Source organism: Daphnia pulicaria, chromosome 6 (assembly GCF_021234035.1).
Source record: "Daphnia pulicaria isolate SC F1-1A chromosome 6, SC_F0-13Bv2, whole genome shotgun sequence".
NCBI lineage: Eukaryota > Metazoa > Arthropoda > Branchiopoda > Diplostraca > Daphniidae > Daphnia > Daphnia pulicaria.
The window spans coordinates 15,600,429-15,624,181 of NC_060918.1; the positions used below are offsets into that span (position 1 = coordinate 15,600,429).

General features: G+C 44.3%; 1 protein-coding gene across 1 annotated transcript in view; it reads left to right on the plus strand.

Annotated features, from left to right (window-relative positions):
- LOC124343481 overlaps nt 1-23,497 on the plus strand; it is a 48,043-nt gene extending 24,546 nt beyond the window's left edge. The window contains exons 2-6 of the mRNA XM_046796802.1: nt 490-1,108; nt 14,820-14,922; nt 17,846-17,868; nt 17,955-19,714; nt 22,713-23,497. Coding sequence (XP_046652758.1) covers nt 490-1,108; nt 14,820-14,922; nt 17,846-17,868; nt 17,955-19,324 — 2,115 coding nt within the window. The 3' untranslated portion in view covers nt 19,325-19,714; nt 22,713-23,497. The remainder of the gene's footprint in view (nt 1-489; nt 1,109-14,819; nt 14,923-17,845; nt 17,869-17,954; nt 19,715-22,712) is intronic.
- Nucleotides 23,498-23,753: the final 256 nt, after the last annotated feature.

Here is a 23,753-nt window from a genome sequence, read left to right on the forward strand (position 1 = left end):
TATACATTATTCAATCTGTGTCTGTGCTGTATATATCCTATGCTATGGGCCGCGCGTTATATCTGTGTGAGCTGGCCATGTCAGGCTCGAGCTCGACTCCAGCCAACAGAGTTCATGAATATTCAACTCTCTCGGAAAAGAGAAGAGAACTAGCATCTCGGTTATTTATGACAGTGAAAACGTTCAACTTTTTTCTTCTTCTTCTTCTTCTTCTTCTTCTTCTTCTTCTGCTTGTGTTTTTCTTCCTCTTCTCTATTCGGTTGGGCTCTCCGCTCTCCCCTTATATATACATATAAATATTCCCACCCGCGGAATAAATCAAAATACTATTCTCTTTATTACATTCTTTTTCCTCCGCCATATAATCATATGAAATAGGATAGGATATACTTAGCGGCCTGGCATTCAGAAATCGATTTGAAACCCCGAAATTTTCCAGCATTTTAATCATCGTCTTATTCCCTTGTTTGGATTCCTGTCTTTATATAGATGGCAACAGTTTGGCAGAGGCGTCAAAGATGTCGTGCCGTCTTGCACTTGAGCTGGCTAATCCTGCTGATCGCCCGGCCGTGCCTGGCCGCCGTGTCCGTCCAAACGACGTCGTCCGTCCTGGAGGAAGTCCTGGAACACGGGCCGCTGTTTGACGAAATGGAAGACGAGGCCTGGTGGAGCGGCGTCGACGTCGTGGACACAGCCTTGCGGTCGTGGCCGGAACCCGGTCCAATATCCGATCCGTCTGGATTGCTGGCCGTCTCAACGAGTGCACCGATGGAAGAGGAGGATTTCTGCCGCTTCTGGCAGGGCCACGGCCGTCCTGAATCATCGGGGTCCTGGCTCCCAGCGGACGCCTGTTCATTGATGAACAGGGCGCTGGCCGTTGACCTTTCGGGCGGATCCAGCTCCATGTTGTTGCTGCCCCGATTGCCTCCCCCGCCGCCCGTCCCGCCCACTCTGACTGATCTGGTCAAGCAGCTCAATCAGCTCAGTCAACTCCAACAGGAGCAGTCGCAGTCCCAGCAGCCGACCAACGTCGGCAACAATGACAGTGAGTGCCTGCTCTGTCAATGGGCCACGCTCAATGGCACCATCGATCTTCTGCCCAATTCAGGTAAGGCACCCCTTCTCCATCATTCCAGCAATGAAGTGTGTCAATCTCCTCCCACTAGAGTCCTACAGACTTATTGGGGACGGACACATACGTAGAGAGAAAAGACAAAGATTAACTAGACCTTATACATCACCAATATATATATAGCTGGGCAGAGTGGGTGCATGTATAAAGGTGTAGCTAGTACACTCTTCTCTATCTCTATCTGTGCGTGGATGGGATACACGTGATGAGGTCCTTTGTTCTGTGAACAGTCAATATTTGAACTAAGTGCCGGACGGACGGAGATGGGGAAATGGGCCCCCCGCCTAGCCGGCTAGCCCAGACGCATCGGTCACAAAAGCTCAAAAAGGTTTGGACGACCGGACAGAGAGAGGAATAAGACAAGTTGCCCGCCCTAAACTATATGGTGACCATGTCTCGTGTCAAACCGGAATCAAAGGCTCTTTATGCATATGGCTTATGTCTCTTTTGATACCAGGCACTTTCTTTTCAACCACTGAGGCCAGCACGATCCATCTCGTCTCTCTAGAAGTGGGCGGGAAACCAAAAATGAAGAAAAAAAAAGGAAAATGGGAGAAAATGACTAGATTTTCTGCTGGGCGCGAGAGTTTTGGCTGGGATATAGAAGGGAGGATAGTGTAACAACGTGGCACGGTTTTTTCGTTTTTGTTGTTCAAGAAAAACGAAAAAATAAAAAAAGAGTCGACTGTCACGCTAGAGGTGTTGCTCCGGCTGACCCCGCCGCTTCCCGTCTCTTTTCTTTTCCAGAAAAAAAATAAGAAACAAACTCTATATCAAGCAATTTTAGGGAAAATTACCGCGTGCCGGCCCAGTCTCTCTCCGTTGCGGTAGTTTTTTTTTCCTCTCTCCCGGCAGTTGCGTGCCCAACTCGAAAAAATATAAAATATAAAAAAATATTACCCTCAATCAGAGTTGTACGCGCGGCTCCATGCCGTGCGCGCCCTTTTGAATGAAAACGGTGGGCAAGGACGGGCAGGATAAATTTTTCTCCTTCAGATTTATTTTGACTTCTTTTTTTTTTTTCTCTTTATTTCTGTACAGTATTTATATAAACATCAGCGTACGTACTTCATCATCTGTGTATAGTAGCAACCGGCCATTCTCTCTCTCTCTCTCCATCATTCGTTATTTTCCTACAACCGCTGGATAGCTCCTTGTTGTGAATACATACCGACGTGCCGGTTTTTCCCTCTGTCGCGCCTTGTTAGCTCCCGCACAACAGCGCTGGCTGGCTGATCCGGCGAACAAGAGCCGGCAATTAAAGCTACACATTCAATACTAGTATACCGGCAACTTTCTATCCTTCGTCTGATGTTAGATCTCCTTTGAAATATTAATAACGGCCATTTTGTTCTCTTTTTTCGATTATTGCGTCCGTTCCGTGTTGACTTGAAATCTTTTTTTCTCAAAAGGAAGCCAACAAGCTTCTGGTTTTGATTCACTCTTGTCTGTTGTATAATAAATAAAAAAAAGGAGCTGCGCTGGAAAAGAAGCGACAAATCATCGGCGGGGTAGAAACAAATAAAAACTAAGGAGCCAAAAAAACATTCCAATTGGGTTTTTCTGGCTGGGAGAAAAATAACAAGGGCGTTTATCTGAAAAGCTATAGGGAAAGGCAGGGTGCTTGGCACGTCTCCTTGCGGTTCCTCAAGGGACATTAGGAGGGAGATATCAGCTCAATATGATACATCTCTTTTTTCCGTCTGGTCTAATAGAACCAACGCGTATAAATATCAAGTCTGCGGGTGTAATAATCCAATGATTAGAAACAAGGAAAAAAGAAAAAATCAAGCAGCGAAAAGGCGCATCTCTCAAGACCGAAAGGGAGGGATTCGACGCAACACGCATCGAGGCGTTGTTTTAGATCTTGGTCTAAATTTTGACCAGAAATGAAAAAGAAAAAAAAAGGGTCGGCAATCAAAAAACATCCGGCTCAATTTAAATTGAGTCCACTCCGCTTCTATAAAGCGGCTCACGCGATATTTTTTCACCCCCACTGTTGTTTTTTCTTCGAGAAATTAAAAAAAAAAAAAAAAAAAATTATGTTGTTGGATCAGGTGTGTTAATGACCGGTTTCTATATAGCGCAATTTTTTAAATTTCTTTTTGCTAATTTAACGATGCGCTAATAACCGACATTCAACCGCTCTTCTATTAACGACTTCTTAATTACCCAACGAAATGGATCCCCCGGCTCTTTTTTATTTAAAAAAAATACAACAAAAACGTTCCAATGGAAATTTGAAATAAAAAGAGAAAAAGAGCCCGCCATTTCCTTTAATTCATAAATATCCCCACCCCGGTTTTATAGTCGTGAGTGTACCTATAAAAAGGGGAATTGATTTGATATCGAACATATCGAATCGGCTTCCATCGAACATGCGACAACTGAATCCAAAGTCAACAGGGCGCAGAGCTAAAAAAGGAGCTGGAGGAAATGGGAGGGATGATTTCGTGAGCTGAGGACGACAGCCATTTCCTCATCTCTTTTGGATTTCTTCTGGCCCAGCCAAATCTATCTGTCGGCTAGAATGTCTTTCTTCCTTCTATATTTGTGCTCCCACCACTTATATAACGTATATTTGCACTGGGCTGAGCGACAGCAGCTGCAGCAGCGGTGCAACATCGACACGACACCGGCGTCAACAACCCAAACAGGGGCGTTCAACAAAAGAATCTCAGAAGAGGCCAAAATAATACAAAAAGAAAAAAGAAAAAACAAACAGCAGAGACGATCTCGCCGCCGCTCTATTTCGTGTGTGTGTGTGTGTGTAGCGCATCGAAAAGGCGCCTCCAGATTCCGGCCGAGCGCGGCTGAGATGAATCAAAAAGAAGAAAGAAAAGAAAGAAACAATTCTTGGCTTGGCTTTTTGCTCTCCTTCCAAGGATTGCTGCGCCTCCCTTCGACGGTGATGGATGGCCTTTGATTCTTGTTTTTTGTTTTGTTTTTTTCTCTCCTCTCTTTTTTCTCCGTTCGTGTTATTGTGTGTGTGTGTGTGTGCTGCGTGTGTCCCATCAGAGTCGCACACAGTCCAAAATAGATGAGAGAAAATGCTCCACTACGCCGCTCGTCCTGCATGGTCTATCTTTTGATCCCCTCGTTTCTATACAACATCATCCCCGACATTCATTATATTCCCAATACACGGGACGAATATTACGATTTGTATCCTCTATACAGTATATCCTATCTCTCACTCTCTCTGGCGCAGTTGTAGGGCTGTAGGCCTGCTGCTGCTGGCCGGCTACGGATGAGAGGGGGCTCAGCAGATAGTGGATATAATAGACTGCCGGCCTCGTCGTAGGAGAGCGAAAAGGGATGATCCTGATCAATTTTTTCTTGTTGCCCCCGCTGTGCGCGGCTGCATACTATAAATACATCGTCGAGAGCTATAAGCCTCTATGTATATAAATATATATAAGTTATACATCACAAATAAATAAAGAAGAAGACGGATCCAAGAAAGAACTTTATCGAATATAACTAGGTTTTCTGCCTACACATACTGCTGGTTTTGTAGCTCGGAGAGTTTATCGTCTTCTCTCGCTATCGATAGGCTATATGCGGCTATATGCGGCTATATGGGACGGACGACGTGTATTATGCGGTATAGACCCGAATCACGCACAGCCCAACTCGATAGACTTTCTGGGGCGAAGAGAAATATATAGATGGGAGCCCAAAAGAGACTCGATAAGAGGATGATGCGCACGCTGTTATTTATAATTCACGCACACACAGTGCATGTTGTTCGGATCGGTTGGGATGAAGACGTGAAACGTTAGATCGCTAGAAGCGCATCTTTCCTTTTTGCCTTCCAACTATCATCATGTCCTGTGTGTGTGTGTCTATAGCCTTCTTCTTCTTCTCCTAACACAAGTTCAGCCAAAAAGATTTCGGTTTCTCTCTCTCTTCTATTTTTATTTCTCATCTCTCTCTCTCTCTCTTTTTATTTATTTCTTCTTTTTCTTCTTCTTCTTCTTCGGAGTTTTTTTTTCTTCTTTTATTTTTAATACTTGTTGGGGAGTTTGAGACTCTTGGGCTGGCCTCTTTGTTTAGAGCCGGGCGCCGCCGACGCGCATCACGCCAGGTAAAATAACACCACGCACACATCACCCGAAGCGATTGTATACACACATTATAATACATCCCCCCTTATTCAACAAAAAGAGAAAAGAAGAAAGAAGAAAGAAGACCTTTTTTTTCTTTCCTTTTTCCATCTTTCGTTCTTATACAGCAGATGAGGGAGGACTGCATAAGAAACTGTTGCAGGAGATGATGATGATGACGATGATGATGATGATGATGAAAAAAAAAAGAGTTGGGAGAAACAGAGACCCGAGACACACACACACACGGACACACAGAAAACAGAAAAAGAAAAACGATGATGAAGACCAAAAGGAAAGACGAAACGGCGCAAGTGTGTTTTCCAAAGTTATATATTTCCCTCCCCTCCTTCTTCTTTTTCTTGCGTTCTTTCACGAATTATTTGTTTGAGAAGGAGAGAAGAATAGAGACACTTGAGAGTCACCATCGTCCATCCCCCATTTTCCTTTATATTCCTTTTTTTTTTCTTTATTTATTTAAAAAAAAAATAAGAAGGAAAGAAAAATCTTTGACAGCTTTGGTGTTTATATGCTGACCAGCCCCGGGAAATCTGAACTCAAACGGCTATGGGCCGGCCACCTCCTCCTTTTCCTCTTCTGCATCCATCCCACCTCCTTCTCTATCCACCTTTCTCCCTTAAAAGGTGCGATAGGGGCTCTATTGCTCTTGTGTGTACAGCTGCTGAAACTCGATGGCTGCTTCTTCGTCTATTCTATTCCATTCCATTCCATTCTTTTCTGTATCTCAGCTAACGCCCAGCCAATGTATTATTATACACGTTATTATTATCATTATGATTCACATTACTGAGAATGTGGAAAGAATCATCTGATCCACATCCTCCGAGAAAAAGAGAAACGATCGAGATGAAAAGGCGAATCAAAGTCAAAAGCACAAAATAACAAGAGCCAACAGATAAGCAGTTTAGGACACACAAACAAGTTGAGATGTTATAAAAGAAAAAAGAATAGGACGAGAGGTGGATGAAGGATACACAGGGACACTGGAGGCATCACGAAACAATCGGCTGGGCGTCTGTATTTATAGAAGAACCGATAATAATTTTCGGTCCTTGTCAGGAAACGTGATCCCGGCTTGTTACCGCATCCCTAATAAAGGTTGTGGCCAAATTCGGATCAACTCCGTGCCTCTGCCCTTAACCCTTTTAACCGGTTCAGATCTAATTTTCTTCTACCCCACTGAATAAATAAATCAAAATAGAGTTTTATTTTTTTCTAAAGAAAAAGACAGCCCAACATTGTCTGTACTGAAAGGAAAAAAGCAAATGAGGGCCAACCAAGAGTTCAAACAACGCAGTTGATTACTCTGAAACAATTTGACCTGATGGGCTTGGCTGCAGACTGCAGAGCGGTTAGCTATGGCATCAGCGACTCTGCACAGAGTTTTAGTTAGTTAGTCAGTGTAAAAAGATTTGAAAAAAAGGGAAAAAGAGAGATGATGAAGATACTACAGGAGCGAGACTGTCGGTCTGTTGTGTGATGATGGCCGGTGCAAGTGTTTTTGGTACGAGTCGAGTGTGGCTGGAGCCGAAGAAGAAGTCGCGGCCTGCAGGCGATGATGTGTCAATTACGGCTCCCAACGAGGCGTCTTAATGGCCACTTGAGATAATACCAGGGCGAGTGGTTTCTTGGTTGAAGGTGATTTTCTTCTTCTTCCATTTTTTTTCGCTCCTTTTCACCTAGCCCGCCACTTCTCGCTCCATCTTTTTTATTTTTTTTTAAGACTTGCGCCTCCATCACCTCTAAAGTTTCTTATAACACAACGCCGGGATGGGTACGAACAACAACAACACCGCCTCCGGATGGAAGAAAAACAGAGGGAAAAAAAAATTAAATAAGAGCCAGACGAAATGACGTCAAAAATATTAAGAAAGAAAAGAGTTTAACAAAATGAGAAAAGTGGCTATGAAAATGGAACCCGCCATCGGCCATCATCACACAACTGCCCAGCACTCTATCGGCCCATCATCATCTTGGGAGAGCAGCGCAGTATATATGCATATACGATCCGATAGTTAACAACTGAGCTCACAATAAACAAATCGCCCATATTTGGCAGTGAGTCAGAGCTCAGCAACTTTGCGTGGAAAAAAGGAAGAAAACCAGCGCACAGTTCTGAGGTAAAGAAATAACAAACGGAAGATGCAGCAGGTTGGGCAACAACAACCGCCAAGAGCTCTGCTGGTTCTGTTTGTTCAAGAGTCTCTCTCTCTCTCTCTCTCTCTCTCATTGCCAGTCATATATATTTAAATATAGAACATGGCATTTTTGGTATCCAGCGAGAAAGAGAGAAAAGAACACGCACAAACGCTTTCTGAATGCCCAATGAGGTGATTTGTGGAGGGGTTAGATCGTACCTTCATCTTCTTCTTTTTCGGGGTTGCCAACGTTGTTTGGAATATTTCGAAAGTCGCGGTCGTAAAGAAATAAGATCATCATTCCAATTCCTATGGCGGCGGCCCTATATCTCGTTTTGTTGTTGGCTTGTATTTTCGCTGGTTGTTGCGCCGTTGCAAAACCGACCGGAATGTGTCTCGGGTGTTCCCGCCTCTTGATTGGCTCGTGCTCCAGGTGTGTGCAAGACACACACAAAAAAGAAAAAAAAAGAAAAGAAAAAAAAAGGAAAAAAGAAACGAGATGCGGCTAGACCGCACCTCGGCGTTGCGTGACCCGCCAACTTGCATGGTCCTTTTTTTTTCTTCTTTTCTTTTCTTCACGTTTTATTTTTATTCCTCTCATTTTATGAGGCACTCTCGACCTTTACTCCTCAGTCGTTGGCAGGCGAGAGTCGCCATCCAACTGACGAGAGTTCCGTGCATAGTGCCGGAGTCTATCCTCCTTCGCCTAATGTCCGTGTAAGTGACGACGGTCTGGCAAGCTAAGAAAACCTAACAACCAACACAAAAAAAGGAACCTTAAGCTAATAAGAGTTGAAGATTGAGAAATATACGCAGTCTAAGTGCTTGGCGTCGAATTGAAAGGCAAACTAGAGGTTCTCTTTCTCTGCTTTGGCTTTGGGTTGAAATGGTTTTTGATGAAATAGTTGTTGAGAGGCTACAGGTGGCGCCACGGGACCAACCCCTTTTCTGCATGCGATTGCACAATGGACGCCCTTCGGTTGGCTCCTTATTATTCCCAGTTTTCCAATCCAATCATCGCCAACAAGATGAAGCCATTGAGATGATGATTGCTGCCTCTCATTTAACCTGTCCTTATTCTCTCTCTCGATCCTCCGCTGCTGCTGCTCCCCCCCTCCCCCGTCCTCCTTCAGACATCAGACTATATTTGAAGAGCGGGAAACAAGCCGGTCTCGGCGTTTGTGCAGCGCGTTCAATTGAGTTTGATGGAGAGATTGGAATCGTCTGAAATGCAAACAAGCGAGAGAAGAAGAGAGAGAGCGGGGTAGTAGTAGAGCTAGGCTAGTATACATCGCCCATTAGCGGAGTATTTCCCCCCTCGAACCAGAGCGGCTTGTTCATTTAAAATTTTATTTTTATTTATTTTTTCGATTTGGTTTTCCCACCACGTCGGTTGGAAGTCCATGTCCTCTCTTCATTTTGGACACACAACAGCAGCAGAGCAGGACCAGTCGACACTGGCGGATGATGAGGTGATGACGTTTTTGATACCCTCCACTTGGGTCCTTGGGTCCCCTCCATTTTCCCTATTCTCCTTTTTGTTCCTTCAGCTCTTAACTATTATTATACAGGACGTATCTACCAATCTATCCATCTACCTATAGAATATACGTCGACTATCTGCTTTTTAGATATTTTTTCGCCTCCTCCTCCTCCTCCTCTTTTCCCCTCTTCTTCTTTATCCCCGTCCGGCCCGTCTGGCTGTTGCCCGGTACCCCGATGACTATCTCAAAGATTGAACTGTCAGAGCCGATGGGAGTGATCAGCCCCCTCGTGCTGCTTAGCCATTCACTCCACGTAATTAGTTATTAACCCAACTGTCTGTTTGCATTCCTCCTCGTATGGTGTGGAAAGAGCCGAAACCCCCCCCCTCTCCCGACTTCCTTTTCCATCCATTCGCCATCTTTTTTCTTTGCCCCCAATTAAAAAACAATTGAAACAAAAGAGGACGGAAAAAAAACGAAAAATTCTCCCATGAAAGAAAAATGTCACGAAAATGAGTCGCTTGATCTCGACCTCTTTCGACACTTTGTGTATTGATTGTAATACAATCTCGCATGGAACACCAGCTGATGGATGAGAGAAGACGCTTCTAGGGTTTGTGAAAGAGACCAAGGAAATGACCAACAGGGCAAATCGAAATATTAAAGGTCTATATTGGCCAGGTGTTTGCGAGACAAGGAGAAAAAGAAGCCCAGGAGAAAGTGGGCGTTGTCCGCCTTGTCTGTCAACCTTCTCTTATGATAGTCACTGACGCGCACTCACACCCCCTCTTCTCTCGGGTTTCATATGGAAAAAAAGAAAAAGAAAACGGCAGCCAGCCAGCAGCAGGTATGTAGATGGGCCGTGTGTTTTCTTTGGCGTGAACGTGTACAACTGTACACATAGTCGAATGAGAACTGAGAATCCCGGGCGACCGCGAACAAACAAGCGACGACAGTTTGTGTGGGGGTGAACCGGTGGGTGGATGGAAGAAAAAGTGACACTGCTGCCCTTGTCACAGCGCAAACAGAGTCGCCATTCCGTTTGAATGCGCTCGCCCGGCAGAGCTTCCCTTTTAGATTAAGAGACAGAGAGAGAGAGAGAGAGAGAGAGAGAGGTGTACAATAACGGGCGTGGTCACAGTAGTAGAACTCTCATCTCTCTCCCAAGACCCCCGAAACTTTTGAAACGCACAAGTTTTTACCAAGATAAACAAAACGTCGCCTGGTGATGATGGATGCATCTTTCTTTTCTATACTCGTTTTTTTTCCTTATTTTTCTGTCACCACATCATTTTTTTCTTCTTTTTTCTTCTCTATTCTTTTCAATTCAGCCAAGTTCCCCTTTTGGGTGTTGAGATATGACGATCAGCCTGGCTTCGCCTGGCTTTTTTCAATAGTCTACAAAACAAGTAAACGTATAGAAAAGGATCGAGTCACCTCGAAACGATTGTATTTTTAACAAATAGAAAGATATACAGACCGGTTTATAGTTAAGGGAGTCGCGCCCTTTTCCGGTTTGCATCACTCGGCAAACGCGGGCAAACGTCATTGAATCAACCGAGATTGCGATATGTGGAAATATCCATCGATGGAAGTGAAGAAATGCAAACTATTTTAGATTCTATGCTAGAAAGTAGAAACAAACAAAACAAAATATAAAAATTAAAACAAAAAAAAAACGGAATAAGAGAGCTTTATGCGACATGATCCGCATCACGTAATGTAATGCATTAAGAGAGTCATTCCTGGTTTTCATCATCCGTTTGTTGCGTCAGACACTTACGAAACCAACGCGGCAAATACGAACCGGTATAATACCCTCCCGAAAAAGAAAGAAAAGAAAGAAAGAAAGAGACTTCATCACATCTGGGTATAGAATAGACTATAAAAGAGATGAGAGATAGTATCCGTCGCGAATTTGCCAAAAGGAGAGATTATTAGATCTCATCCGCACACACACAACATCCAAGAAGAGGACGAGTAAAAGGACGAAAGATGTAGTCATGTTGAAACAATCTTTTTTGTGTCCGTGTGAATGGAACGAGGCTCGACTATGTGGGCGCATCCATCTTTTTTTCTTCTTCTTCTTCTTCTTCTTCTTTCTTTTGAGACGCTCTTGTCGGCACGGTAGACGCAAACAAAAGAGGCCAAAAGGATTTCGGGCTTGTTCCCGTCTCTCTCTCTCTATGGTGTGTCTATGCGCATTACCTGAAAATTTCCCATCCGTTTTTGTGTATTATCATTTCACTTGTGTTTTTGTTCTCTTGTTGCTGTTGTTGTTGTTGCTCCGTACGACCAGATGGAACGAAATTCAACGTCTCTTCTTCTTCTTCTTCTTGTCGGAACTGTTACACGCTTGATTAGATCACGTTCGCTTCGCTCTCGAGGGCCTCATAGTTTTTTTTTTGTTTTTTTTTTCTTCCTTTTATTTTTCCCGTGGAACAAAAAGGAGAGAAACTGTGTGAAAGAGAGAAATGCGCATATCTCTCAGCCATCGTCGGTTATGTGTTTATACTCTCTCTCGGCCGTCGTCGTCTTTTATATTATATCCACCCTCGACGGCTCGACGCGCTATATGGTTAGAGTCTTCTCTCTCATCTTATTCATCTATTATTCATCGATGCCGCACCGGCCCTTCTCTCTATCTCTCATTCTCTCTCTATTGCCGAGATAGAATAAGAATACCTTTTTTTTACTTACCTATTACAGCTCTCGGCAGCGAGTCTCTATCTGGCCATTGATATACGTCGACATAGTATGGATTATAGCTGCCAGAGACATGTTATGTACAAACACACGACGAAACGATCGACCCCTGGTGGATAATTGCTTCATCCGACGGGCGGTGGTGTGTGTGGTGATGGCCGGGCGCTTAGATTATTCCGCTTCATTGTATGCGATCCAGCGCGTAGATATATCCATACACTATACTGGAGCTTTGGTGTTTTCTCTTTATTTTTCCAGCCCGTATTTATATATTGATACTTTTGGTAGAGCACAATAGAAATAGTTTATACGTTTTGACGATTCCATTGGCGTGGTTTTTAAGTTGGGCTATCATCGGCTATCTTTATTGTTATGATTCTTGACTTTATTTGGGGGTCCCCTCGCGGCGGGAATGTGTCCTCTTAACGGCCCGATATTAGATGCGCTGCTTGGCTCTGCCGCGGCCATTGTCTCTTTATTGGAGACGTGGTAGTAGGTACCATACGCCGGCCAATAATGTGGCGTCCGCGAAACGAGAAATCCGCGACAGATTCTCATCTATTCCTCCTTGTTTGTATAATGTATATTCGTTTATGGAGATTCGCCTTCCTGCCTTTTTGATTCTTTTATTATTTTCTTTTTCTTAGTCTACTAGTCTACTAGCTAGCCACCAATAAAAGGTCGGAGGAGAGAAAGAAGGAAAGGAAAGATAGAACATGGCCGCTCTCTCGCTGGGGCTATTCATCACGAGCTTAATTGGTTCGTTATTTACGATGCATAAAAAAGGAGGGAAGAAGAAAAGAAATAAGAATAAGACGTGGCTGGGGTGATATTGTGATGTCTATACAAGCTTTTAGACGAGTTCACCAGGGGTTATGCCTTGTTGTAGATTTCCTCCGTTGATTGAACTTGCGTTCCTCTCTCTCTCTCTTTCTCTCTCCCCTAAACCCCCCCCCCCCTCCACCCCAACATCTTTTTCCTTTAATTTTATTTCTTTGATGATGAGAGAGCCGCGCGCAGGGATTTTCTTTTTCATTCATAACTCGCCTCGTCTGCAGTCTTAAGCACAGGTAATATATAATGCAGAGCAGCATATATTTATACACGTATAAAAATCTCCCCTCAAAACCCCCCAGCTCTCTCCATTCCCCGTGACCTTATACACGTTTGACCATATTTCGAATAACAGCCCAAGAGTTTCTTCTTTCTTTTTTTGGATTTCATTTCCTTTATTCTTTCATCAAAAATTGAAGAAGAAGGAGAACTCGTGTGTTGTTTATTTGGTTGCGCTCCATTAAGACGAACTTGAGCTAGGCTCTTGTGTCTTTTCTTCTGTGTTCTTGTTTGTACCTGGGAACTCAACCGTCCACTCGTTTGTCTCTATCCGCCTGTCCATAGTCCATTCTTTTCCCTCATCATCTTTTGATTCTTTTTTCTTCTTCTGCTTTCCTTCTCTCAACAATCGAAAGAGAAAACTTGATTAGCTATCCAATATTGGCCTTTCCTTTTACAAAGAAGTGAGGAGGGGGGCTCAGGTACAGCAGGAGTGCAGGACTATATGGCAGATCGCAATAAAGACAGCTCACAGCTGGGCCCGGCCAACTCAGCGGGAAATTCTACGGCTCCGATCTAATTGCATTAAACGTCGTCGCAGTCCCTTCAATCACACACAAGGCAGTGCAGCAGTCGATATATTGAAGGCTTTCTTCTCTCTCTCTCTCTCTCTCTCTCTCTCTCTCTCTCTGCTTCTCTCCTCAATTTGTTGTGTCTGGTATATACACAGGAGCCTTTGCCCAAACTATTCGTCCTTGTTAGTGTCAATATAAAAGGAGTAGCGAAACTTTTTTGTGTGTTCAATGCACCCCCCGTCCCGACTCCTTTAATATGATGAGTGAAGAGGGGAGTGAACAGAGAAATTGGACGAGAGAGAGAAGTAAACAACCTCGTCTATTGATGAGTCTATAGACGTATGTACGTGTGTATATAGTATATACGGGGATGGATAGAGTGGTTCTCTGCTAGCTGGCTCTCCTCGGTTCACTTGTTGTTCAACGCTGGAATCTCGACAGTTGTACCCTTTTATTTCATCCCCCTCACGTTCGAAATGTTCCAGTCTTTTTCATTCAGTTGTACATTTACACACGTCCACATAAAGTTTCCTTGTTGTTGTCCGGCTCTTTCTCTCTTTCCATCTGGTAATAATGCGATCTAACTCAGGCCACCCTCTTTTATTCGTCTTCAATCAACCCTAAATACCCCATCCGTATAGGTTGTTGTGCTGGAAAAGAGAGAAAAAAAATAAGTAGTATTGTCCGTCCCCCCTCCCCCCGCACCTTTGGCCTCTCTTGTTGTCGTTCGTTCCAGCCGATAGATATTTTGGCCGTTCCTTTGGTAAACACGCACCCCCTTTCGCCCGGACTGGTGCTGGTGGTGTACTGGTGTAGTATAATATTTGAATAGGTGCGCTGCTGCTGCTGCTGCTATGGCTGCCCGGCATTGCACACGGCTACTCCTGCTGCGTTCCATTTCTTTCTCTTCCGTTGTTCCTCTTGTTGTCAATGCGGCGGATTCTTTTGGGTTCTTTCGTTTTTCGTTTTTTACGACCCATTGAATGCGTGCGCTTACACAGAGAAAATAAAAGAAATAAAAAAAGGTGCTTTTTGGTTTCCCCAATCCCTCGTCCACCCCCTCAAACCTAAAGCAGACGACTTTTCATGGCTTCCACCAACCAATATACATGCGAGGACATAAACAGCAGCTCCGCCAAAACGAACAGCAGACTTCAAAATTGTTATTTATTTATTTACTTTTTTCAGGGTTTTTACCTAAAAAAAAAAATGTTTTGATGAACGTCACTAATATTATATGGGTTTTTCTTGTTTTTTTTTCCCGGATATTTTTTTATTGTTAAGTCGGGAGAGAAGAAGAGATGGGTGGGTCATAAACGGATGTCACCGACTGGGACCCCAATAGATTTTTTTAAGATTTTCTCCTTTGGGAAGGTCCTCTCTTTGCTGTCGTTGTTGTTGTTGTTGGGATGAGCGATCACTCAAGATAACACACGCTATTCTTTATATAGCGGAATATCTATCTAGAAATAAGGAAAAAGAAAGAAAAAATGGAAAAAAAACCTTTTACAGTAAATTTAACTTTTTTTTCTTTTATTCCTGTTTATATTTGTTTATGAAATGTTATATGCGCTGGCGCGACACTGACCTGGAATATACAGAACTGAGCAGCGAAAATACCTGGGTCCCGATGCTCGTCGTTGTGGCACTTGTCTCCGCCATGTTGGGCGCCGTCCTGATGATCACCGCCCTAAAATGCCGCCGGTAAGTTCCTTTAAAAAAAAAAATATGTATGACTTTTTTTTATTTTTGGTAAGTTTTGGCGATGACTGAATTAGGAATAGCGCGGCTAGTGCAGGCGGTACATAGTAACAATTTACAATAAAAATGCAGACATCTTTTTATGTATGTAATTTATTTTTTCATTTTTATATATTTATTTATATGCGAGTTGGATGCGCCGGATCAATCTCGTTTTTATTCCCTTTTTTGTTCGTTCGATCCAATCGGCTGGTTGAAAAAAGAAAAAAAAATATTATTTTTTGTCTAACAAATTTTCCTGGAAATCCAATCAAAGGGCGGGGTCTGAATAATTTGGTTGTCGGGCCATTTTGTTCTTTTCTTTTTGGTCCCTTTTTGTTTTGACGGTGCGCGGCGGCAAAGCAAAAAAAAAAAAAATAAATAAATAAAAAAAGCCGAGCGCTAGAGCTGCTTCTCATCCGCGTTCTGTGATGTGTGATGGCGACGCGCCCCCATTGACACATCACCCCAAATAGGTCTCACGCGCCATGCCCCAATCAGCCGGAGCCTGTTTTTTCCGTTGTGTAACGACCACTACTACAAGACTACGGTTGATTATAGAATGCAAATCAGTTGGCATGCGCGTATATGTTTATACGCTGCACGGCCCGTTTTTATTCGGCTTCCGACTCGATCGGCACGAAAGAAAACCTAAAGCCATTGTCGTCGCTCGCATCATTTCCCACTAAAATCAAATGTTTTCTGATCCCTTGTTAATCAAATTATTCCGCGCTCTTTTGCTCCAATATTTAAAGAGAGAGAAAAAAGGAAGAACCGGGCTTGATAATTATGCGTTCTGATTTGATATTCTGGGACCGCTCTCGTTATTTTCTGGTTAGATATTTTTAGTTATTTACACAAGGGGGGAAGATAGCCATCGCCCCCGTAAGAAAGAAAGAAAAAAATAAATGTTATCCAAAATAGCAAAAGGGCGCGGTCCGATTTCATCATTTATGTTTCGTTCTCCGAACAAAGTTGTTGTTTTTTTCTCTCAAATATATGCAACAGATGAAGAAAGAAAAACAAAAGACTATATAAAAAGCTCAAAAGAACTTTTTTAAATGACGAAAGAAAGAATGAGACAAAAAGAGAGCAGTTGCAGCAGCAGTTGGAAAGTTAATAGGAAAGAAATATAATAAGACCCTGAGTTGTTGACATTCATTAGAATACAAGGGCTTGTTACTGGGTTGTGTTCTCTTTCTTTCCTTTTTTCTTTTTCGTTCGTTCATACATTTCGCTTTGGCTCACTCCTCTTCTGTGGAGATATATAATGCGATATACTATCCAGCCCACTCCCCATTTGCAAGGGCACGAGGCTCCGTCTCTATCAAACACAAAGCACAAACGGTTTGGCATGAGCCTAAACCTCGTGTGAGCTACGGTCATTAGCGGAACAGGCAGTCGGAAAAAAGAAGAAAAACCCATTAAAGAGCTGCACCGCCTTTATGGCCAATATCGGCCTTCTTTTTTTTATCCCATTTTCTTTTCACGTTGAAGGGGGGGGGTGCTGTCAGCCACGCACGGTAGTCCTTATAGGTAGCCGTCGACGTTGGCTGGGTCGTGGCAACCAGCTATTTTGGATATAGGCCAGTTAGGCCTACATCACGCCATATCAATCCCATTAGGCAAGGCTAAGAGTCGACGTGAACACAGGGCCTTGTTATCTATTCAGACTTGGTATATCCGTACACATTGTACTGGAGTTCTATCTAAAATAAGAGAGACTGGATGCCGCACTAGCTGCTCCAGTGAGGTCATAGACCGTCAGCGAACATCCTGTTTTAATCCCCCATACGCCTCTCTATCTCTGTGGCAGTTTCGGTGGGATAGACACACAAGGGGGTGGGTGGGAAGGGGGGGGGGGAGACGTGATTCTAATGCGTACGATCTAATCCGCGTAACCCCTTTGCTGCCTATATAGCTTCCGTGCATGTGACGGGCATAAAGGCAATGGCCATGACGCCTCATCTCCACGGAGACATTATTGGATATGTCGATGGCGTGCAGCGGATGTGCTTCTACACGGTTGACCCATTCCGGCTCCCATCTGTGCGCACGAATTATTTCTCAAAAATCATTTTAACGAAATGATTCGCCATTCTTATTGCTCTCCGTACGGACACATCCAGCCGTAGTCTCATTTGAGATGACGTTCGGCTGGAAGACTCCCGAAAACGTCTGGTGCGTGACACATGAGACGGTGATGCATACGTAATGCGCGAGTATATATACTGTATGTATATAAATAGCTCGAAGGAGATGCGGTATATGCAGTGCTGTAGAGTTGTGAAGCTCATAAGAGGATTTGGATGTCACTTTTCGTCGCATAAGCGAAAAACAGGCTGGAAAATCGTCTATTCCTTTTGGGCGCCCATTCGAATTTCTTTTATTCTTTTCTTCTTCTTCTTCTTCTTGAAATTTCTTCTTTTTGTGTGTATATGTCTGTGACTGTTGCCTCTGCGTGGGGTAATCATCAGACATAACGTCCGGCTCTCTCTCTCTTCAGTCTCGTCAGCAGTTGCGTCCCCTCTAATCCCAGAAAGCCGTCCCATCATTTCATCCATTGTAAATCGAAATAATAATCCGGACATTGTGTTGTTGGCTGAATGCTATACAGCCACCAGCTTATATACACACACACACACAATTCTATGTAGAATCATGTAAATGAAAGCCCGTATGTATATATATGCGTACACACATATGTGAACGAAATAAGACCCAAATATTATAAGTAATAATTCTACCGTCTCTTCTTCTTGATCCCCTCAAAGACAAATTTTCTTCCTTTCAAAATCTAATTCTTCTTTTTTTTCCCTTTTTTTCCTTGTTAATATGTGATGCGGCCGTCCCCATTCGTTGTGTCTCTTCGTCGGGATTGATCCAGGTTCAAGGTTCTGCCACGCGGAGGTGAGATTGATTAGTTTGACGTTAATCTTGATCGAAAGGAGCCAAATTTGACAATAACCTCAAAATTTTTCTTTTGAAATGAAAAGGATCGTGCCCAACTCTTCCTGTTGGCTACATGGTGGGCGAAGGTAAAGAGGGCGTTGTCCAGACCAGCACGACCGAACTGGCTGGAATGGAGACGCTGCCGAAGAATTACACGGTGCGACAGCCGGGCGAGTCGAACGGGACGATGACGTCGACTCTGGGGCGTCCGAGATTGGAGACGCCGACGATGAACGTCATGTCGGATTTGGCCGGCCAGTCGCACCAACTGCAGCATCTCCAGCAGCTCCAGCAACTGCAGAAGCAGATGGCCGGAGTCAATAATAACAAGTCGCGGGCGGCCGAGACGGGCACCGGATGGCGGGTGAAACTCTGGCGCAAGATGACAGGAGGATCGGCCGGGGATTCCGCCTCGGATTACTGCCAAGATCCTTACATGGCAGGTGTGGATCACTCGGACGACATTAGCGCCGTTTACGCCGAGTTGAACAGCGTGGCCGGGTCGACGGGAGTCCACCGGCCTTCGCCCATTTACCACTTGAACACGTACTCGGAGATCCGTGAGCCGCACCACATGATGATGCCACCTCCGCCGACTCATCCATCGCAGCACCAGCAGCAGCATCTGCAGCCGCAGGCCTCCTCTTCCCTGGCGGCCACCCTTCACCTGAGGCGTCTGCTGAGTGACGGGACCTACGAGAACGCCGGATACGCGCTGGAGCGGGGCGTGGTCCTCATGGAGCACTTGGACGCCGTCAGCAACAGCAACTGCAGCGCCTCGACGCCCAGCAGCGCCTACTACTCAGACCTGTCCAATTCGGACCGGAGCGGCTCGCTGCACCACCAGCAGCAGCACCAGCTGCTGCAATGGGCGACGGGAAGTGGGCAGGCTGGGCGAGGAGGCCGTCCGAGGGTCGGGAGCGAGAGTCACGGCTCGTCGCACAGTTTACCGCCTCACCAGCACTGCTGCCACCACCAGCACCACGTCCACCAGCACCACTGCCATCACCAGCACTCGAGGAGTCTGCAGGAGCAGCAGATGATCCGGGCGATCCCCCGCGATCTGATGCCCATCGCCCTCCAGGTCATTCCGGACAACCAGCAGACCGTGCCGGTTCTGCACTACCTGCCGGACGAGGTGGCCGCCGCCCACCACCACCACCTGCTGACGGCCACCTTCTCGCGCGGCGGAGTTTCTGCCTCGATGAGAGACGACGGGTCGACGGGGTCGTGCAAGCGGCCGCTGCCGCCGCTGCCGTCGCGACAGCAGCAGCGACCTCAGCGTCGCTACGCCTACGCCGTCGATCACCAGGCCAATCATTCGCCCGGCAACGAGTCGCCACCTCACGATCCCGCCTCCGTCGGCGGAGGAGAATCACCGGCGCTCTCTTGCGTCCCATCTGAATACGTGTAAAACAAATTTGCTTGTAAAGAAGAAGAAAAAAAGAAGAAGAAAACAATGTGAAAAAAACTCTTCCAGCTGTCTTGAAAGTCGATGCTCCAGTAAAAATTTGAAAAATAAATGATGTAATAATCGACAGATAATTATATACATCGTCCGCGTGTTTCCCCGTGCCAAAAGCCAACAAGCAAAAGAAAAATATTTTCAAATGATCAACAGCAAGTGAACATATCCAGCAGAACATTAGAATGAGCATAAAAAAGAAAAAAGAAAAAAAAGTATATTGTGTGCAACCGTCTTCCGACAAATGGGATGGAATCCTAGTCATGATTCGATTCCGGTCCCTTATTTTTCACCGAGGGTGGATGCGTCGCTTTTGGTTATCATCATATCATGTTCCAGGTAAATCTTGATTTTTATTATTTGCTCCTTCCTTCTCTTAAAATGTCAAGTGAACGGGGAATGATCCCTGTCTTTCGCCTTTTGTGTGGGCATTATATATTTTACGTTCGTCATTTTCATTGTGCCGCGACTCTTTTCCCATTTGTAGGATTTAAAATGGGCAAATGTCGAGAGCGATGTCACGCAATGTCGGTTAGATTCCATAAAGTACTAGGTCGTGATAGTTAGACAGACGGTGGGTTATTATCATGATTGGGATGATTATCCCGTTTTCCGTTTGTTGGTTGTTGTTGTTGTTGTCGGGGCGAATAAGGTAGGGGAAGAGTAAGACGGGTGGAGGAGGGGGTGAAGAATCGCCCTGTTGGTTTGTGTCAGGTGGATTTTATCGTTCCAGAGCGTTATATTTCCCTCTCTTTCAAAAGTTAAGTTAGAGGGGCCTCCAGCAGTGAAACAGGTGGGCCTCTCTGTTGGCTGGTCTATTCTTTGGGTTGTTGTTGTTGCTGCTGCTGCTGCTGGATGCAAAGGAAGAACCAGGATCCGTCTTCTTCTTCTTCTTCTTCTTCTTCTTCTTCTTCTTCTTCTTCTTCTTGTAGTTATTCTTCGAAGGTCAAAGACATCACGCCGCAGCTCTCTGTACATTCACACAGAGTTACACATACACTGTGTCTTTCTCTCTTTCTTGTATAGTTTCTCTTGTTGTGCTCGAAAAACCTCCCCGTCCAGCAGTTCTGGCAGGATGACTCGTCGCAATTTCTATTTTTTCCCTATAGTATACATGTCTGTCCATGTGTACGTACGTTTCTTCTCTCATCGGCCCCGCCGGCCAACTTGGGAAATCAGAAAAGAAACCGACCGATGCAATAACATTCACGGACGTAACGGCCCACCAATCGACAATGGAGAGTCCTCCTGTCTCTCTCTCTCTCACTTAATGTTATTTTCTTATTTTGGCTGGTGTCTCACTTGAGCGGGGGGTCTTTTTTTTTCTATCACTTCTTCTTCTTCTTTTCCTCTTCTTCTTTTGGGCAGCGCAGCACCGCAAGCAGAAGCAACAAGTCCAAGGAGAAGAAGAGAAGGTACCCAGCCGAGCATTATTCATTGGAATAACATTCGTTCATTCACTCAATCCAATTATGAGGATGACTTTTGGCGGCGTTTGACCACAATGATTTGTGAGAATGAAGAGAATAGCAGAAGACGGCCACATAAGGACTAGTATTAATAATACGAGAAAAAGTGAGAGAAATGAACAAGAGGGCGACAGAGGATTCTCTTATTATTTTTATTGATGGAAATATAATTGCCGCAGAGAAGTTACAAAATTCAAAAGAAATCGAGTCAGAGACGCGACCGCGCGGCGAAAGCAACCGGTTGCAGCAGCACGCTCTGCCACATTCTTCCGAGTCGATTTCCCGTTGAGCAGGTGTCTCGTTCTATTCCATCTATTCTCTGTTTCTATTTCTCTTCTTTTTAATGTGTAGCCTATTCTGATTTCGACTCTCCTGGCAATGGCTGATGTGCGTCTGCTTTTTCTTTCAGTTGAGCTCGGAAAATTCATCCGTAAAATTTCCTGAAAATTCCGAGCGTCATTTCATTCGTTATTTCCTCGGCTGTCGCTTGTGCATGGGAACCGAGAGAGAATTTTTGTGTCGTTTCATTGTGATGCGCCTCTAGAAACAAGTTGCTCTTCCTTTCTTTGGATTCCTTTTCATTTCGAATGAAACGGCGTTGCGCTGGTCCCATCACTCGAAAAGGGAAACGTAGGGCCGTATAAGGTCGTTGGGAGGAGCTGCAGGGAGTTCTGATGGGAGAACCGCTGGAGCTATTTGCGTACAGAGAGAAAGAGAAATGATCGAATTGTCATTGAATTTGTATTGACGGGGGTTACATCAGCGCCCGAGCTCGGAGCCTCGAACGAATTCAATTAGACACCGTGACGCCATTTCTCCGGCATTCCCGTCGCTCGTTTTTCCACTTCTTTTTATTTTTATTTTTATTTATTTTTTTATTCTTCATTTTTCTTCTTGCCTTTTTTTCCCTCATTCGATTCGATCGGACGAGACGCCGCTTCCTCGTCGTCATTGCCCCCTCCACCGTCCGCTGTGTGTGTCTTCCTTTCTTTTCATTTTTGCCGTTTCAAGGAAGAATGAAAAGGAGCGACATAATAGAGGATAGGGGATGGACAAGACTACAAGAATGAATAAAAGAAACGGAATAAAGAAAGAAAAGTATATAACCGACTTATACACAGTCGGTTTTGGGACGATTCGACTGTAATAATCGAACGTCACCCTGGCCACTCTCTCTCGATCTCTCCCTATCTCCCGAGTGTGTGTCTGATGGCAGTAGAAGTCAAAAGCGGACAAACCGCGCGCTTCCTTTCAACTTGACAACAAATCAAGAAGGTAGAAAAATGTCGAGAGACCTCAAAGAGAAAGAGAGAGAGTCTACCTAGCTCTCCCTATCTTTTCTTCTTCCAACATATATTTTTATTTTCTGGCCGAGCTGCTGTCCGTCTCTTATTTTCTCTGTCTTTCGGTGGCGGGTGGCCGCATTGAAAAGTATTTCTGTCATTTCACCTACCCCGCTGTGAGATAAACGACTTTAAAAAGAAAAGAAAATGGATAAGAGAAAAGAATAGACATCAAGCTGACGCTGACCGTGTATATATCTACTTACTTACTATACACATCTCGGGAGCGCGTATATGAAATTAAAATAAAAAAACTCGAAATCGAAATGAGATCGCTCTCGATGTAGCATTACGTTGCGTTGTTGTTGCTGGTGAGAGTGAAGAGGAAAAAAAGCCCAGTGTGTTGCTCACCCTTGTCCAGTTTTCTAGGACTGCTTGTGGATCGCAGCATTCACTTTGGCTCTATTGTATTGTCGACGGAAATGTTCTTATTATAATACGATTCGGCATGCATGAAAAGAAAAACAACTTTGCGTTCAGTCAATTAACCCTTGCATTTTTCTCTCTCTCTCTTTTTCTTGATAGTCGAAACGCTATTTTGCAGATGAACACAAAGTCCTGACCAGCTGGACGTCCCTTTTCTCTCTCTCACTCCGTGGCCCACGAAGTCCGACGAAGGGAAAAAAATACGAAAAAAGAGAAAAGAAAAATGAAGCAGCGGGTGGCACCATGCCGGCGAAGATGCTTTAACATTTCTATATCTGGATTTGGGTTTCTCTGTTTCGCCAAAACTCCACAGGCCTCTGCAATCCTCATCCTGGAATAAAATAGAAAAAAAGATTGAAAGGAAAGAATAAAAAAGACAAAAAAATATATATATATTTTTGTGCATCTGATGGAACCCAACAACAGCAAAATAAAGGAGATAAAACTGTCAGCGCTACAGTTGCGGATGTAATGTTCACTATCACCAACAGCGCTGCTCACATCATAGCCATCATTGAAGAACATTTAGATATAAATGGCCTGTTAATTTCTCCGTTTATTCACTGTCAATGTGTATACAGATGACGTCCTGCGTTTTGGAATTCCCTTTGAGCATTTCTTAATTCTCCGTGTGTAATATGTATATGTACTGTATGTATTTCTCTCCCTCTCCCTTTCAGTCCTTTTTCATCAAAACGTGTTGAATTATGTTCATACTGTACATAGATATCACAAATATCGGACGGCCAACAGGGGCGGAAAACCAGTTGGACGGCCAAGAATAAACTAATATTCATGAATTCTTGATTTATCAATGTTGTGTGCCGCCTGTGTGATGGAGCTTGCCGCTACTATAAAATACAACCCTCTAACTATATTGGAAATCTGTTATCATTGTCATTTATTGTAGCTACTGTTATATGTTATATTTTTCACTGGTCGTTCTGGAAACGCGAGGGTCTCATTGCGAGAACCCGCCATGTATCGATTTGTCGAGAAGGGCGTGTATACGACAACATTAACGCGTGAGACGGTTGCAGTTTTCCTGTTTTTTTTATCTCCTCTATATATAGCTGCGAAAAAGACTGGCGCGCTCTCTTTTGATTCAAAGAAAAAGGAAAAATGTCAACTTCATTACTG